The sequence below is a fragment of the Telmatherina bonti genome (assembly GCF_933228915.1).
Source record: "Telmatherina bonti genome assembly, chromosome: 14".
Classification (NCBI taxonomy): domain Eukaryota; kingdom Metazoa; phylum Chordata; class Actinopteri; order Atheriniformes; family Telmatherinidae; genus Telmatherina; species Telmatherina bonti.
In genome coordinates this window covers 5078921-5096592 of record NC_136612.1, presented here as the reverse complement: position 1 = coordinate 5096592, position 17672 = coordinate 5078921, and the positions used below count along the sequence as shown (strand labels likewise).

At 49.4% G+C, this 17672-nt stretch overlaps 1 protein-coding gene across 1 annotated transcript in view; it reads left to right on the top strand.

The window, feature by feature from the left end:
* abcc1 (ATP binding cassette subfamily C member 1 (ABCC1 blood group)) overlaps window positions 1–17672 on the top strand; it is a 53574-nt gene that overhangs the window by 10457 nt on the left and 25445 nt on the right. Inside the window, exons 6-10 of the mRNA XM_079252837.1 lie at window positions 8928–8989; window positions 12147–12278; window positions 12359–12586; window positions 12926–13103; window positions 13249–13410. Coding sequence (XP_079108963.1) covers window positions 8928–8989; window positions 12147–12278; window positions 12359–12586; window positions 12926–13103; window positions 13249–13410 — 762 coding nt within the window. The remainder of the gene's footprint in view (window positions 1–8927; window positions 8990–12146; window positions 12279–12358; window positions 12587–12925; window positions 13104–13248; window positions 13411–17672) is intronic.

Genomic DNA, 17672 nt, shown 5'->3' with positions numbered 1-17672 from the left:
CTCTGGAGCAGGTATATGATGGCATCTTCAACCCCAAGTCCATTACGATATGCAAACTGGAATGGGTCCTGAAAGGTGTTTACTTGCTTGTTGAGGTGAGCCAGTAAGAGTCTCTCCAGGACTTTCATGATGTGAGATGTCAGGGCAACTGGTCTGTAGTCACTTGGTTCAGCTGGTTGTGTTTTTTTAGGCACTGGAACAAGGCAGGAGGTTTTCCACAGCACTGGGACTCTATTTTGTCTCAGACTGGTGTTGAAAAGGTGCTGGAGAATCGGACATAGTTGTTCTGAGCAGGTCTTGAGAACTCTGGGACTGACACCATCTGGACCTGCAGCCTTGTTCTGGTTCAGTTTCTCAAGTTGCTTCTTAACCTGATTGCAGGAGACAAACAAGGTGGAGGTCTCAGGATGTCCTGATGTGGAGGGAGATGAAGCTGTGTTCTGGTCCATGACTGAGCTGCAGGGTGACAGATTGGAGGCGTGACAGGAAAGCAGTGGGCTTATGGAGGGTGTGTGGTCTGTTGGGCTGGAGGTAGGGGGTGAACTGAACCTGGTGAAGAATATGTTCAGCTCATTAGCTCTGTCCAGACCTCCATCAGGCTGGTCCCCCTTTAACTTGAAGCCGGTGATCTTCTTCATTCCAGACCACACATCCCTCAGGTTATTCTGCTGGAGCTGACTTTCTAACTTCTTCCTGTAGTCCTCCTTGCACTTCTTAGTTTGTGTTGTAAGTTGTGTTTGTGTTGCCCTCAATAACTCCCTGTCTCCATCCCTGAAGGCTTTCTTTTTGATGTTCAGCAGCTTTTTCAGGTCACTGGTGATCCAGGGTTTGTTATTGGGGAAGCACCTCACTGTTCTTGTTGGGACGATGCTGTCCACACAGAAGTTTATGTAATCTGTCACACACTCAGTCATGGCGTTGATGTCGTCTCCATGAGGTTCACAGAGGACGTTCCAGTCTGTAGCCTCAAAGCCTCCTCTAAGAGCATCTTCAGCTTCAGCAGACCAGATTTTGATAGTCTTTGTGATGACTGGTTGCTGCTGAACGATGGGCTTGTAGGTGGAGGTGAGAAGAACCAGATTATGGTCAGATCTTCCTAAAGGAGGCAGGGCAGAACAACTGGATCCATTCATATTTGTGTAACACAGGGGTGGCCGGGGCGTGTTTAAAAAAAAAAAAAAATAAAATAAAAACAGGTAAAAAAAAAAAAAAAAAAGGGGGTCCTCCCGGCCACCTTGGTTCTTTTAAAAATCAGGGGGAGCAGAGTCAACAACACTAAAATCTCAATAAAAATGGTTTAATAGGAAGATAATAAAAGGTTAAAAAGTTAAAATGATAAAACCCCAGTCCTCCCAGATATCCTTAAAATGTCCTTTAAAATGACCACTGTGCGGCTTGGGGTGGCCCTCCTCTCTGCAGCAACGGATCCAGTCTTCAGCCTTCGATTTGGCGACATCACGTCCAGGACCTGCAGAGAGGAGCATACACGGCAGTCTACACGCTTAAAAGGGCGACCCTCCTGCCTGGCCCTGCAGCCAGCCTCTCCCTCTGGACCCTAAACTAAGCCAGTCATACTCACACTTGGTCCTGGGCCAGGAATATCCGTAGGCCCAGGACTGAGAAGCTGCGCCTTAGGGTCCAGACAGGCTGCTGCACTTCAGGCTCCGCCTCGCCACCACCAAGCCGCGGTGGGACCAGTCATCACTGGCCCCTCAGCAGTCCCTTCCTCGTCGTCATCATCACTGCTCCTCTTCTGCTTCCCTTTTTGTTTTCCTTCTCTCTCCATCTCTCCTGCCACACCTGTTGCTCTTTTGAATAATCTGTCCACTCACAGGTGTTCCCATTTAACAGTCAAGGGTGAGCTCGTTAGGCCTGGGGTTAGTAATGCAGGCAACCAGTTAAACACATGCAATAACACAATTTCATTTAAAACCCATGCATTTGACCCCGTCACATGTTGGTAGAGTTGCAGAGAGGGAGACGTTGTTGAAGTCTCCGGAGATCGCCATGAATGAGTTTGGATGCTGTGTTTGTAGCCGAGCAACGACGGAGCTGATGACGTCACAGGCTGTGTCTGGTGCGGTACCAGGTATTATATAAACCGCTACCAGAATAACACAGGTAAACTCTCTGGGTAAATAATATGGACGGAAGCTCACAGCTAACAGTTCCATGTCCCTTGTGCATATCTTCTCCTTGACAGTAACATGTCCAGGATGACACCAACGCTGGTTAACCAGCACTGCAATTCCACCACCCTTTAGCTTCCCGCTGTGTTGTCTACTGCGGTCTGCACGGACCGTTTTAAAGCCCGGTACAGACACATTACTGTTGTAGTGTAGGACAAACAAGGACCCAAGTGCAGATTGGATGTGGATACTAGGACAGGTTTATTGTTCTCCTGGGCAGAATGGTAGGTGGCCAGGCAGGCTGGTTGGCGGGCAGGCAGGCTGGTTGGCAGGCAAGAATCATGCACTGGTGACAGAACAGACAGTTGTGAAACAAGCAGTTTTAAATTCTTAAGCAGAAATGCTGCAATGGCCGAGAGCTGTTACCACAGATGAAACAACAATCAGGCGATGACTGGTGAACTGAGCTGGCCTTTTATCTTGCTGCTGATTACCCGATGAGAACCTGGTGTGGACTTGATTGCCAGGGAAACAGGCACACCCACTGCAGCACAGGTCAGAGCAGGAACCACAACAGTACCCCCCCCCCCCCCCCCCCCTCCACGGGAGCCACCGGGCGACCGAAACTTCTCCGGATGAGCACGACGAAAATCCCGGACCAGGGAGGCATCCAGAATAAATGAGCGCGGAACCCAGGCACGCTCCTCAGGACCATACCCCTCCCAGTCCACCAGAAACTGGAAGCCACGACCCCGACGCCGCACATCCAGGAGACGCCGGACAGAATAGGCAGGGCGACCCGCCACAAGCCGGGCGGGAGGAGGGGGTCTGGAAGGAGGGACGAGAGGACTAGAGGAAACAGGCTTGAGTTGGGAGACATGGAAAGAAGGGTGGACTCTCATGGAACTGGGGAGTTTCAGTTTGACCACGGTGGGATTAGTGATCCGCTCAACCTCAAAAGGACCCAAAAAGCGGGGGGCCAACTTCTTGGCATCAGTACGCAATGGAATGTTCTTTGCTGATAACCAAACCTTTTGGCCAGGTGCGTAACGGGGTCCAGGAGTCCGATGACGATCCGCCATGCGGCGGGTACGTACGGCGGCATGAAGGAGCGCAGTTCGAGCCTTCCTCCAAATCCGTCGGCAGCGGCGGATGTGTAGCTGGACCGACGGCACAGAAACCTCCACCTCCTGTGCTGGAAACAGGGGCGGCTGATATCCCAGGGAGCATTCGAAAGGTGATAAGCCTGAAGCAGAAGAGGTAAGGGAGTTGTGAGCATACTCTACCCAGTCCAGATGGTCACACCAGGAGGAGGGGTTGGACTCAGCCACACATCTCAGGGCAGTTTCCAGATCCTGATTAGACCTCTCAGCCTGGCCATTGGTCTGGGGATGGAAACCAGACGACAGGCTCACAGTGGCCCCGAGTGAGTGACAAGATGACTTCCATACCTGGGATGTAAATTGGGGTCCTCTGTCTGATACTATGTCTGTGGGCAGACCATGGAGCCGAAAGACATGATGAACAAGTTAGTTGGCTGTCTCCTTGGCAGTAGGAAGTTTGGGAAGGGCAATAAAGTGAACAGCTTTGGAAAAGCGATCAACAACTGTGAGGATGGTGGTGTTACCTCTTGAGGCTGGAAGACCAGTGACGAAGTCCAGAGCAATGTGCGACCAGGGTCTGCTTGGAACAGGTAATGGACGAAGAAATCCCGCAGGTGGCTGATGCGATGACTTACTGCGTGCACACGTCGTACAGGCTGCAACAAACTCCCGGACATCTTTATCCATTGTGGGCCACCAGAATCTGCGTCTCAGAAAAGAAAGTGTTCGCACAGAACCAGGGTGGCATGCTAGGCGGGAGGAATGTCCCCACTGGAGGACTTGGGAACGTACAGAATTGGGGACATAAAGGCGGTTACGGGGACCTGTGCCAGGGTCAGGCTGTTGCTGTTGGGCCTCTAACCCTGTCCTCCACCTCCCAGGAAACAGCGGCTACAACACAGGTTGCAGGTAAGATGGTATCAGGTGAAACTGCAGTCTTGGGTGGAAATTGGCGAGAGAGAGAGTCCGGTTTCTGGTTTTTGGACCCAGGTCTGTATGACAGCGAGAAGTGGAATCGATTGAAGAAAAGAGACCAACGGGCCTGTCGGGGATTCATTTGTCTAGCAGACTGTAGGTATTCCAGGTTCTTATGGTCAGTCCAGATGAGGAATGGCACTTTGGATCCCTCCAAACAATGGCGCCACTGCTCCAGGGCGAGTTTGATGGCTAAGAGTTCCCTATCACCGACATGGTAGTTCTGCTCAGCTGGTGTTAGACGTCGAGAGAAAAAGGCACAAGGATGTAACTTCTGAGACTCTGGGGATCGTTGGGACAAGACAGCTCCAACGCCGACATCTGAAGCATCAACCTCCACCACAAATTGATGGTTGAGATCAGGGTGGAGGAGGACAGGAGCAGTGGTGAATAGATCCTTTAACTTGACAAAAGCCTGAGCCGCCGGCTCAGACCAGACAAATGGGACTGTAGGCGATGTAAGTCTTGTCAGGGGAGCTGCGATGCGGCTATAATTGCGAATGAATCTGCGATAAAAATTAGCAAAACCCAAGAAACGTTGCAGCTGCTTGACAGAAGTTGGGACTGGCCATTCGGTAACATCTTTGACCTGTCTCAGGATCTGCTCGGACCTGCCCACTCTCAAAAATGTATCCGAGAAAAGAAACAGTGTTCTTATGAAAATCACACTTCTCGGCCTTAACGAATAGGCGATTCTCCAGAAGTCTCTGCAGGACTTGTCGGACATGTTGTATATGTTCGGCGAGGTTGTGGGAAAAGATGAGGATATCGTCTAAATAGACGAAAACAAAACGGTTCAGGAAGTCTCTCAGCACATCATTAACTAAGGCTTGGAAAACAGCAGGGGCATTACAAAGTCCAAAAGGCATGACTCGATACTCAAAATGGCCGAGTGGGGTCTTGAAGGCCGTCTTCCACTCATCTCCCTCTTTTATCCTGACCAGATGATATGCGTTGCAGAGATCTAGCTTTGTGAAGATTGTTGAGCCATGGAGAGAGTTGAAGGCAGACTCAAGAAGTGGCAGAGGATACTTATTCTTTATGGTTATAGCATTTAATCTCCGGTAGTCAATACAAGGCCAAAGAGAACCATCCTTCTTAGATACAAAGAAAAAACCTGCGCCAACAGGGGAAGAAGAAGGTCTAATTAAACCAGCAGCCAGCGAATCCGAAATATATTTCTCCATGGCCTCAGTCTCTGGCTTAGAAAGATTGTACAGACGACTGGCTGGCAACGGAGCCCCAGGTAACAAGTCTATGGCGCAGTCATATGGTCGGTGAGGAGGAAGAGAAAGGGCCCTCTCTTTACTGAACACCTCAGCGAGGTCATGGTAGGCTAGAGGAATGTCTGACAAATCCTTAGAAGTGGGACAATGACTGGTAGTGGTTATACCAGATGGGACGGCAGAGTGAAGACACGTTGCATGACAATAAGAACTCCAGTTAATCCTCCCAGTAGTCCAATCCAGATGGGGATTGTGTAACGATAACCAGGGGTGTCCTAAAACCAGGGGTGAATTTGGTGAGTTTACAACAAAGAAACTGAAACTCCTGGTGATTTCCCGAAACAATTTGTTTAACCGGAACAGACTCTTGGGTGATGGAGTAAAGAATGCTACCATCCAGAGCCCGGGCAGAAACAGGAGGGAAGAGAGACTCCAGGTCTAGATTAATCCTTGCAGCCCATTCCTTGTCAATAAAGTTTGCTTCAGCTCCAGAATCCACTAAAGCCTGTACTGGATGAGAGAAACCCTTGACATATAGCACCGCTGGAATGAGTGTCTTTGTGTGGGGAATTACCTTTGGAGTGGTGGTCGTCAGTACTCCCACAGCTACTGACGACCCAGATCTTTTGGCCGTTCTGTGCAGACAGCTCTCTGGTGTCCTGGTCTTCCACAATAAAAACAAACGCCGGTGTCCCTCCTCTGTCGTTCCTCCGTGGACAGATGAGCTCGGCCCAGCTGCATGGGCTCCTCGGACTGTGTTGTGCTAGGAAGGGAAGGGCGGACCGCTCCGATGGTGGAGCTGGGAAAATACAGCTCAGAACGAGTCTGCCGCTCTCTGTCTCTCTCCCGTAAGCGGTTGTCCAGCCTTATTGAGAGGGAAACCAGGTCATCCAGGGAATCTGATGCATCACGGGTGGCAAGCTCATCCTTAAGCCGGCTGCTTAAACCATTTGTGAAGATTCCACAAAGAGCCTGATCATTCCAGCCCGAATCCGCAGCCGCAGTCCTGAAATCCACAGCAAACTCAGCAACACTCATTTTTCCTTGTCGGAGATTAATCAGCCACTTAACGGCATCGCCCCCTCTCACTGGATGGTCAAACACCTTCTTCATCTCATCCATAAAAGCTGGATAAGACATGTGCCTGAAACCCTGCCGTTCAAACGCTGCTTCTGCCCATGACAAAGCCTTGCCCTCCAGAAGTCCGATGACGTAGGAGATCTTGGATTTGTCACTGGCATAAGTGATGGGCTTCTGGTCAAACACAAGTGAGCATTGGAGTAAGAACCCTCTACATTTACCCAGATCCCCGGCATAAGGTTTGGGGTCCAGGATGTGTGTCTCTCTTACCGGGGTGGCAGAAGCGGTAGGATGCATGGATGAGTCAGGAACCTGTTGCTGATCGGGAGCAGGCTGTACCAGACCAGCCACATGACTGGTGAGTTGAGACAACTGCGTAAGGATGGTGTGGTAATTCTGGTCCAAAGTTAGAAGCATCTGCTCATGTCGAGCTAAGTGAGCATTCTGACCGGATAGGGCTTGCTGAAGTTGTCCGGCGGCGCCTTCTGGGTTAGAATCTGCTGGATCCATACCTCATGGCCTGATTGTTCTGTTGTAGTGTAGGACAAACAAGGACCCAAGTGCAGATTGGATGTGGATACTAGGACAGGTTTATTGTTCTCCTGGGCAGAATGGTAGGTGGCCAGGCAGGCAGGTTGGCGGGCAGGCAGGCTGGTTGGCGGGCAGGCAGGCTGGTTGGCAGGCAGGCAGGCAAGAATCATGCACTGGTGACAGAATAGACAGTTGTGAAACAAGCAGTTTTAAATTCTTAAGCAGAAATGCTGCAATGGCCGAGAGCTGTTACCACAGATGAAACAACAATCAGGCGATGACTGGTGAACTGAGCTGGCCTTTTATCTTGCTGCTGCTGCTGATTACCCGATGAGAACCTGGTGTGGACTTGATTGCCAGGGAAACAGGCACACCCACTGCAGCACAGGTCAGAGCAGGAACCACAACAATTACAGTCAGGGATGTGTTCATGCAGCCATGTCTCGGTGAAGCACATAATACTGCACTCTCTGTATTCTTTCTGACACCTTGTTAGCATCTCCAGCTCGTCCGTTTTGTTAGCTAGCGATCTCACATTACCCATGACGACGGTCAGGAGAAATGGTTTAAATCTCCATCGTTTTCTTCTCTGTCTCACTCCAGCTCTGCATCCTCTTCTCTTTCTTCTCAACTCCATCGGGATTTGATGTGTTGTTTCGCTGATAATCCTGATTTGGGAGAGTTTAATCAGTTGATCCCGATTGTAAACAACTCTTTCGTTGCCAAAAATATGCAGAAAAATCTTCCTTGCAGCACACCCTCCGAACCGGCATGAAATCCTCAGGAAAAAAAAAAAGACCTTAATTTAAGGTAATATCTATGTGAGAAGAGTTTGTACTTTTAAAAAATCAAGATAGCAAGTCAGAGCTACTACAATTTGCTGCCAACAGACGGCGCAATCTAGAATGGAAAGAAAAATATTAATTTCAGAAGGACCTGCTCGTGTCCAATATTTTTAGTTTGTCTTTGTAACTGTGTCTTGTCTTTGTAACAGTAGTGATGAACTGCCATGGTTCATGATCGCTGGCTACCAGTCAGGACTCAGAGCTAGTGACTGGTGGTCTCTGCTGAAATGCTCAACCCCGAGTACTGCATGGAAAAAGTCTTCAACCTGAACATATTATCTCCCTGCCCCTTACTTGTATACCAACTATGCGTATGTTCTGCAATCTACTTCTGCTCCCTATATTTATTATTCGTTAGTTTCATGTGCTCCTTAACAGTTTGTTGTTGTGCATCTTCCAGCTTGGTCATTCTTGGTCATTCTCTCCAGCGCTACATCTAAAGCTCTACTGTTTTTAGCTTTGGCTTCAGTGTGCCAAACGAAGCCGAGCTATCTCATCATGCAAAGCCCAAACTTATGCTTCTCTTTCTTTGCAGAGCAGAGTAATATTTTCATCTCTTTATATGTTTCCCCAATCTCTTTTTTTTTTTTTATCTGAGCCAGCATCTTCTCTCTAAACAGCAGTTCTTTCCTTAGCATTGTCACGGAAATTGCAGGATCTTCTGATGTAGCCGTCTCGCTTGTATCTTAGCTTTCTGACATGTTCTGGTCCTTTTGCGCTGTGAAGGAAACTAGCGTCTGAGTTTGTGTTCTGTCGTTCTTCAAGTTTACTTTCTGGCTTTAAATGGTTCACAAAGCTAATTTAGTAAAATGTATTGTCAGAGCAACTTTTTTTCACATACAGTCCAGGTGGTGTTAAACTGGAAGCCCCCCCATTTTTGGTGTTTCTATAACGTGGTTGCTATGGTAACCGGCTGTGTACTTTATCGAGGTCTTAATTTTTTGAAGGAGTCTGTCCATGCAAGTAATAAAGTGTTGTGTGAATCCCAGTAATTTAATACTTGAAGTTTCAACATTTGGTTTTGTTGTGTTTTTGCAGAATCCCTGCCCCGAGCCGGGGGCTTCATTCCTCTCTAGAATCACATTCTGGTGGATCACCAGGTAAGGACACAGCTGCTGCGTGGTTTTTGACATTTGCTCACACTGTTAAACCCCCTTCTTAAGTCTGATGAAAGACTCGAGCAAGCATATGCTTCCACACCAAACAGTTCCAACCCCAAACAGAAAACATTAGAACATCACTTCCCTCATTCCAAGGATTCCTCTGTTCATTCCTAAAAAAAACCTTTATCCAAGTCCTACGTTAAAAGATTAAAGCTCTTAGTTGTGCAACATTTGTCAGTGCATAATTTACTGGAACGCCAATTATAACTGATGCACACGGTAAAGCTGCGACTAACTTGGCAACATTGGCGTTTAGCGGTTTTCAGACCTCTCCAGTGAGTCTATGAACAAGTTTAGCTACTTTTCTGGTTGTACAGTAGACTTTTGATGAGTAGCATTAAAAGAACTTTTAGTGTACTTTTCTTCATGAGCAGCAGCTCTATCGCTCATCCCTGTCCAGAAAAACACATAAGAAGCTTTGTCCTCCTGCAGCATCCAGCTTCCAGCTGCAGGCAGAGCAGGAGGTGATCACCTCTGCTGCAGGACCAGACTGAAACCACAACACAGTCTGTTTACAGTCACACGTTCATGTGTGGATCCATCCATCCATCTTCTGCCGCTTATCCGGGGTCGGGTTGCGGGGGCAGCAGCCTAAGCAGGGAAGCCCAGACTTCCCTCTCCCCAGCCACATTTGCCAACTCTGCAGGGGGGGATCCCGAGGCGTTCCCAGGCCAGCCGAGAGATATAATCCCTCCAGCGTGTCCTGGGTCTTCCCCGGGGTCTCCTCCCAGAGGGACGTGCCTGGAACACCTCACCAGGGAGGTCCAGGAGGCATCCTGACCAGATGCCCGAGCAGCGGAGGAGCAGCGGCTCTACTCTGAGCCCCTCCCGGATGACCGAGCTCCTCACCCTATCTCTAAGGGAGAGCCCGGCCACCCTGCGGAGGAAACCCATTTCAGCCGCCTGTATACGAGATCTCCTTCTTTCGGTCACGACCCACAGCTCATGACCATAGGTGAGGGTAGGAACGTAGATCGGCTGGTAAATCGAGAGCTTCGCCTTCTGGCTCAGCTCTTTCTTCACCACAACAGACCGGCGCAGAGTCCGCATTACTGCAGACGCCGCACCGATCCATCTGTCCATCTCGCGCTCCATCCTTCCCTCACTCGTGAACAAGACCCCGAGATATTTAAACTCCTCCACTTGAGGCAGGACCTGACTCCCGACCCGGAGAGGGCAATCCACCCTATTCCGGCTGAGGACCATGGTCTCAGATTTTGAGGTGCTGATTCTCATCCCAGCCGCTTCACACTCGGCCGCGAATCGCTCAAGCGAGAGCTGGAGATCACGACCAGATGAAGCCAACAGGACCACATCATCTGCAAAAAGCAGGGACCCAATCCTGAGGCCACCAAGTCGGATCCCCTCAACATCTCGGCTGCACCTAGAAATTCTGTCCACATAAGTTATGAACAGAATCGGTGATAAAGGGCAGCCTTGGCGGAGTCCAACCCTCACCGGAAACGAATCCAACTTACTACCGGCAATGCGGACCAAGCTCTGACACCTGTCGTACAGGGACTGGACAGCCCGTACAAGGGGGTCCGGTACCCCATACTCCCAGAGTACCCCCCACAGGAGCCCCCGGGGGACACGGTCGAACGCCTTCTCCAGGTCCACAAAACACATGTAGACTGGTTGGGCAAACTCCCATGCCCCCTCCAGGACCCCAGAGAGGGTATAGAGCTGGTCCACTGTTCCGCGACCAAGACGAAAACCACACTGCTCCTCCTCAATCCGGGATTCGACTATCCGACGGACCCTCCTCTCCAGGACCCCTGAATAGACCTTACCAGGGAGGCTGAGGAGTGTGATTCCCCTGTAATTGGAACACATCCTCCGGTCCCCCTTCTTAAAAAGGGGGACCACCACCCCAGTCTGCCAATCCAGCGGTACTGCCCCCGATGTCCACGCGATGCTGCAGAGGCGTGTCAGCCAGGACAGCCCCACAGCATCCAGAGCCTTAAGGAACTCTGGGCGGATCTCATCCAACTGGGTCCCTCCCAGGGTCCCCGCCTCTTGCTGCCGCTCACATTGCACCCGACCCCTACGGCTCCTCCCGCAGATGGTGAGCCCACAGGAGGTGGGGCCCAGGTAACCCTTTCGGGCTGAGCCCAACCGGGCCCCACGGGTAAAGGCCCGGCCACCAGACGCTCGCTCTCGTGCTCCACCCCCAGGCCTGGCTCCAGAGGGGGGTCCCGGTGACCCGTGTCGGGGCAAGGGAACATTTATGCCCATGGTTGTATTCATCATAGAGGTCTTTGAGCCGTACTTGGTCTGGTCCCTCCCCTAGACACCTGTGGGTGACCCTACCAGGGGCAAAAAGCACCTAATCACATAGCTGCTAGGATCTTCAGGACACACAAAACCCTCTACCACGATAAGGTGGCGGCTCAGGGAGGGGTCATATGTGGATGAAAACATATAAAGTTAAAATTACTGTAACATGTTGTAGTTTATTGTACTTTATTGCTTTAATACACTCCTAAAACATGTATTTGTAATCACAGGAGCCCATCGGGTTATGAATGATAATTCTGCCATATGAATGCAGACGTAAAGTTTAGTCTGAAATAACGTTTTTTCCCTCGGTGTTCATCATCATAACATGTGGCAGACGTACCACCATGTATTCATCAGTGTAACCCTGTAGAAAATCCACACAGCATGATGGAGGCCTTTGCAGATGAAAACAGGATGCTTGCAGCTGAAGCTTGTGGGTGTTTCGTCCCTGCGGAGGGATTTTACCTGTTCAAAGCTGCTGTTCCCCAGAAATCTATCCTTTATGTTTTTATTTAAGCAAATGATAAATGTCCACTGTGGACTCCTGCTGTGTGTTTTCTGGCTCCAAGTTCCTGGATTAGTCAGCAGGGTTTGTTTTCTTACTTAATCTCTTAGTTCTATGATTACTTCAGATAAAACAAATGAACCTCAACCTCCTCCAATCTTTGTTTACATAATTAAATGTTTTGAATAAAATAAGCAAACTTATTCTCCGAGTTGTAAAGGTTTAATAATGAGATAAAAGACTGTAAACAGCTTGTATGTGAGTCTGCAGATGAGCCTAATGAGCGCCTGGTTTTGTCTCTGTCAGGATGATGATTACTGGCTACAGGCGTCCGCTGGAGGAGAAGGACCTGTGGTCTTTAAACCCCGATGATTGCTCCCACAAAGTGGTTCCACAGCTGGTGAACCGCTGGAACACGGAGTGCCAGAAAGCCAAGAGGTCGGGATGATGCCTCTCAGCAGGGTGTTTTCATGCTGGAAACTCATCGTTTTCTGCTCTCATGTCTCCCCTTTTCCCAGGACGGAGCAGAATACGCTGTACTCCCCCAAGCGGCCCCCCCGTGGTGAAAGCAAAGAGAGTCGAGCTGTGGAAGAGTCAGAAATCCTGATCATCAAATCCCCCAGAAAAAGCAGAGAGCCGTCCCTGCTGCTGGCCCTGTGCCTGACCTTCGGCCCCTACTTCCTCATCTCCTGCCTCTACAAGATCATCCAGGACATCCTGATGTTCGTCGGGCCTGAGATCCTCCGGTCAGCAACTATTCCAACACAGCTCAGTGTTTTCTGCATAGAAATGGATGTTTATCTGTGTTTCCTAGTGCTATGAACATTTAAACGTTGCTTTTTTTTGGCTAGTTTAGTATTTGTGAACAGCCAGCATTGTTTGCACTGTTGACAGAATTTCTGGAGGAATAATTCTGACATCTGTGACAGTTTTTGGTCAAATCAAGCTACTGAACCGTGAATGTAAAGGCAGCTCTCTGGTCTGTGGCTGGTTGTAGGGAGGCGACAGAGCAGGTGAAGCAGCACTGGTCCTGCAGACGGGGACAAACTGGAATGTTTCTTGTCTTTTTGCTGAAATCCCGGCAGGCTTCTCATCCACTTTGTGAACGATGCTAGTGCCCCCGCCTGGCAGGGCTTCTTCTACACCGCTCTGCTCTTCATGTGCACGTCTGTGCAGTCGCTGATCCTGCAGAGGTACTTTCACGTCTGCTTCATCTCCGGCATGCGTCTTCGCACCGCCATCATCGGGGCCGTCTACAGGAAGGTACGCATCAGTCTTCTCGCTGTCGCTCAGCAGGAGGCTGATTGATGGCTGTCAGTGATGATGTGTGTGGAGCTGACTGGGGGTGTCAGCTGTATGCAGGCTTTGACTCTCAGGGATGTTTTCCTCCCTGGATGTGTTCTTTCAGGCCTTGGTCATCAGCAGCGCCGCACGGCGAACCTCCACCGTGGGAGAGATTGTAAACCTGATGTCAGTGGATGCTCAGCGCTTCATGGACCTCATCACTTACATCAACATGATCTGGTCCGCCCCGCTGCAGGTGGTGCTGGCCCTCTACTTCCTCTGGCAGGTAATACCACTAAGGAACTAATCTCTGCTGGCCCGATATTGGGTCGATGCTGGCCTGATATTGGGCCGATGCTGGCCTGATATTGGGCCGATGCTGGCCTGATATTGGGCCGATGCTGGCCTGATATTGGGCCGATGCTGGCCTGATATTGGGCTGATGTCGGCCTGATATTGGGCCGATGCTGGCCCGATGTCGGCCTGATATTGGGCCTATGCTGGCCTGATATTGGGCCGACGCTGGCCCGATATTGGGCCGATGCTGGCCCGATATTGGGCCGATGCTGGCCTGATATTGGGCCGATGCCGGCCTGATATTGGGCCGATGTCGGCCTGATACTGGGCCGATGCCGGCCCGATGTCGGCCTGATATTGGGCCGATGCCGGCCTGATATTGGGCCGATGCCGGCCTGATATTGGGCCGATGTCGGCCCGATGCCGGCCTGATATTGGGCCGATGCCGGCCTGATATTGGGCCAATGCCGGCCCGATGTCGGCCTGATATTGGGCCGATGTCGGCCTGATATTGGGCCGATGCCGGCCCGATATTGGGCCGATGCTGGCCCGATATTGGGCCGATGCTGGCCCGATGTCGGCCTGATATTGGGCCGATGCCGGCCTGATGCTGGCCCGATGCCGGCCCGATGCCGGCCTGATATTGGGCCGATGCTGGCCCGATGCCGGCCCGATGTCGGCCTGATATTGGGCCGACGCCGGCCCGATATTGGGCCGATGTCGGCCCGATGTCGGCCTGATACTGGGCCGATGCCGGCCCGATGTCGGCCTGATATTGGGCCGATGTCGGCCTGATATTGGGCCGATGCTGGCCTGATATTGGGCCGATGCCGGCCCGATGTCGGCCTGATATTGGGCCGATGCCGGCCTGATATTGGGCCAATGCCGGCCCGATGTCGGCCTGATATTGGGCCGATGTCGGCCTGATATTGGGCCGATGCTGGCCCGATATTGGGCCGATGCTGGCCCGATATTGGGCCGACGCCGGCCCGATATTGGGCCGATGTCGGCCCGATGTCGGCCTGATACTGGGCCGATGCCGGCCCGATGTCGGCCTGATACTGGGCCGATGTCGGCCCGATATTGGGCCGACGCCGGCCCGATGTCGGCCTGATATTGGGCCGATGCCGGCCCGATATTGGGCCGACGCTGGCCTGATATTGGGCCGATGTCGGCCCAATGTCGGCCTGATACTGGGCCGATGCCGGCCCAATGTCGGCCTGATATTGGGCCGATGCTGGCCTGATATTGGGCCGATGCCGGCCCGATGTCGGCCTGATACTGGGCCGATGCCGGCCCGATGTCGGCCCGATACTGGGCCGATGCCGGCCCGATGTCGGCCCGATACTGGGCCGATGCCGGCCCGATGTCGGCCCGATATTGGGCCGACGCCGGCCCGATATTGGGCCGACGCCGGCCCGATGTCGGCCTGATATTGGGCCGATGCCGGCCCGATATTGGGCCGACGCTGGCCTGATATTGGGCCGATGTCGGCCCAATGTCGGCCTGATACTGGGCCGATGCCGGCCCGATGTCGGCCTGATATTGGGCCGATGTCGGCCTGATATTGGGCCGATGCTGGCCTGATATTGGGCCGATGCCGGCCCGATGTCGGCCTGATATTGGGCCGATGCTGGCCTGATATTGGGCCGATGCTGGCCTGATATTGGGCCAATGCCGGCCCGATGTCGGCCTGATATTGGGCCGATGCTGGCCTGATATTGGGCCGATGTCGGCCTGATATTGGGCCGATGCCGGCCCGATGTCGGCCTGATATTGGGCCGATGCTGGCCTGATATTGGGCCGATGCTGGCCCGATGCCGACCTGCTGACGTCATTCTCTAATACTTAATTTTTATTGAAGTATTTTTTACATATACAATAACAGTTACAGTCGGTACAGTTTGCACAATATGAACTTGGCGACAGAAAAATAAATGTCATAATACAAATATTATATTATTACAAAAAATTGGAGAACAATATCCTTTGTGTGTGTGTGTGTGTGTGTGTGTGTGTGTGTGTTTACTTGGTTTGTTTTTCCCCCTATTCACTTTGAATTTGATTTGTCCATTTGCCCCATCTTGAGAAATAGTCCAGGTTGTAGTCTCAGCATAAATGTCAGTCTTTCCAAGTTATGAGTTTCTTCAACTAGGTCCAACCAGTCCTTGATACATGGTGGGTCCACTTGAAGCCATTTTCGTGTGATTGGTTTTTTTTTTGCTATGGCAAGATGAATTTTTAATAAATATTTATCATTTTTAACTAAGTCTATGGGGGGATCTCCAAGGTATAGTGTCATGAAAGTTTGGGGAATTTTAAAACCTAATATCTGGTCTATTTTACTTCCAACCTGTAACCAAAAGGATCTTATTTTTACACACGACCAAAAAATGTGTGTGTGATGTGCTCCGTCCTCGCCACAGCCCCTCCAACATGAAGAGCTGCCGGTGTTTAGGCTTTCTTGCTGTTTAGGAGTTATGAAATAACGTACTAAATTTTTCCAACTGAATTCTCGCCAAATGGCTGAGCAGGAAGTAGAGCATGCATTCTCACACATATTGTCTCATTGTTCTGTTGATATATCCATATTTATTTATTTCTCCCATCTTTTCTTAATATAATCTGTTGAATTCCCTCTGCTGTTTTGAATAGTTTTATATAGCTTAGAAATAATTGACTTACAACCCTTATTGTACGCTTGTGAGATCAGAATAACTAATTTATTAAGCTCTGGGGTCCTAACCTTTAGGATCTTTGAGGATATATATTGCTTTAACTGTAAATATCTAAAGTAATCATTTTGTTCTAAGTTATATTTCCTCTGGCATGACTGGAAGCTTGGTAATGAGTCTTTTTCCAGAAATTTGCAATAAGCTGTCATACCATTCTGTATCCAATATTTAAATACTGAATCAATTTGATTTGGCTTAAAATCTGAATCAAATGCTACCCATCTAAGAATTGTAATCTGATTAACTATTTTAAGTTCTTTCAAAACTTGGAACCATAGTGATAAAGTGAAAAATGCAATTGGAGTAATGTCTTTTTGAATTCTTGATACAAGTTTTATATCTCCTATTAAAGTTTGGATTGGGACGTTTCCGCAACAAATTTCCATTTCCCTCCACCTTGTCCCACATGTGTTATCACACCACTGGGTTATAGCTTTGAGTTGGGCAGTTTGCTGAATATTTTTGTTCACTGGTTCTTTTTTTTTTTTTGTATAGATCATTAGCAGAATATGTCAGCCACACACCTAAATATTTTATTGCTTTCTGGGACCAATTGGAGGGTAATTTCTCTCTAAATTCTTCAGATGGATTAAAGTTAAAGCCCACAACTTGTTTTGCCTAAGTTTAACCTGTAGCCTGAAAAAGAGCCAAATATTTCAAGTAACTCTAAAAGTGCTGGTATGGAGTGATCTGGGTTGGTGATATATACAAGAATGTCATCCGCATACAGTGCGACTTTATGTACCCTTGAATTGATGGTAATTCCTTGGATATTTTGATTTTCCCTTATTGAGCTAATGGTTCGATGTACAATGCAAATAATGTTGGGGATAAGGGGCATCCTTGTCGCGTTGATCTCTCTAGCTTTATGCGATTAGTCAAGCGCCCGTTTATTTTAATTCTTGCTGTTGGAGATTGATATAAAGTCCGAATAGTGTTGGGATATCTGAAAAACCAAATCTTTTTAAAACTAAAAACAAGTACTTCCAATTTACGCAATCAAACACCTTTTCAGCATCTAAGCTTATCAATGTTGCTTTATTTTTATTTGTCTGAATATTGTTAATTAAATGAAGTGAATGTCTTATATTATCTTGGGTTTGTCGACCAGCGACAAAGCCTGTCTGGTCTTCATCAATTAAATCTGTGATAAAAGTGTTTAACCTATTTGACAAGATAGACGCATAAAGCGTATAATCCTGGTTTAATATTGAGATTGGCCTGTAGGAACTACACAATGTTTTATCCTTTCCTTCCTTTGGTATTATTGTTATAATAGCTTCTGACCAGGATGGCGGCGTACAATTGTTTTTTAATGTCCAGTTCAAAAATTTTAGAAGAACTGGTGTAAGCAGGTCTTCAAATGCCTTGTACCACTCTGCTGGTAGGCCATCTGTGCCTGGTGTTTTGTTATTTTTTAACTTCTTTAAAGCTAGTTCCAGTTCTTTCTTGTCAATTTGTTTGTTTAGAATCTCGTTTTGTTGTTTTCCTATTGTTGGTAAATCTAACGAATTAA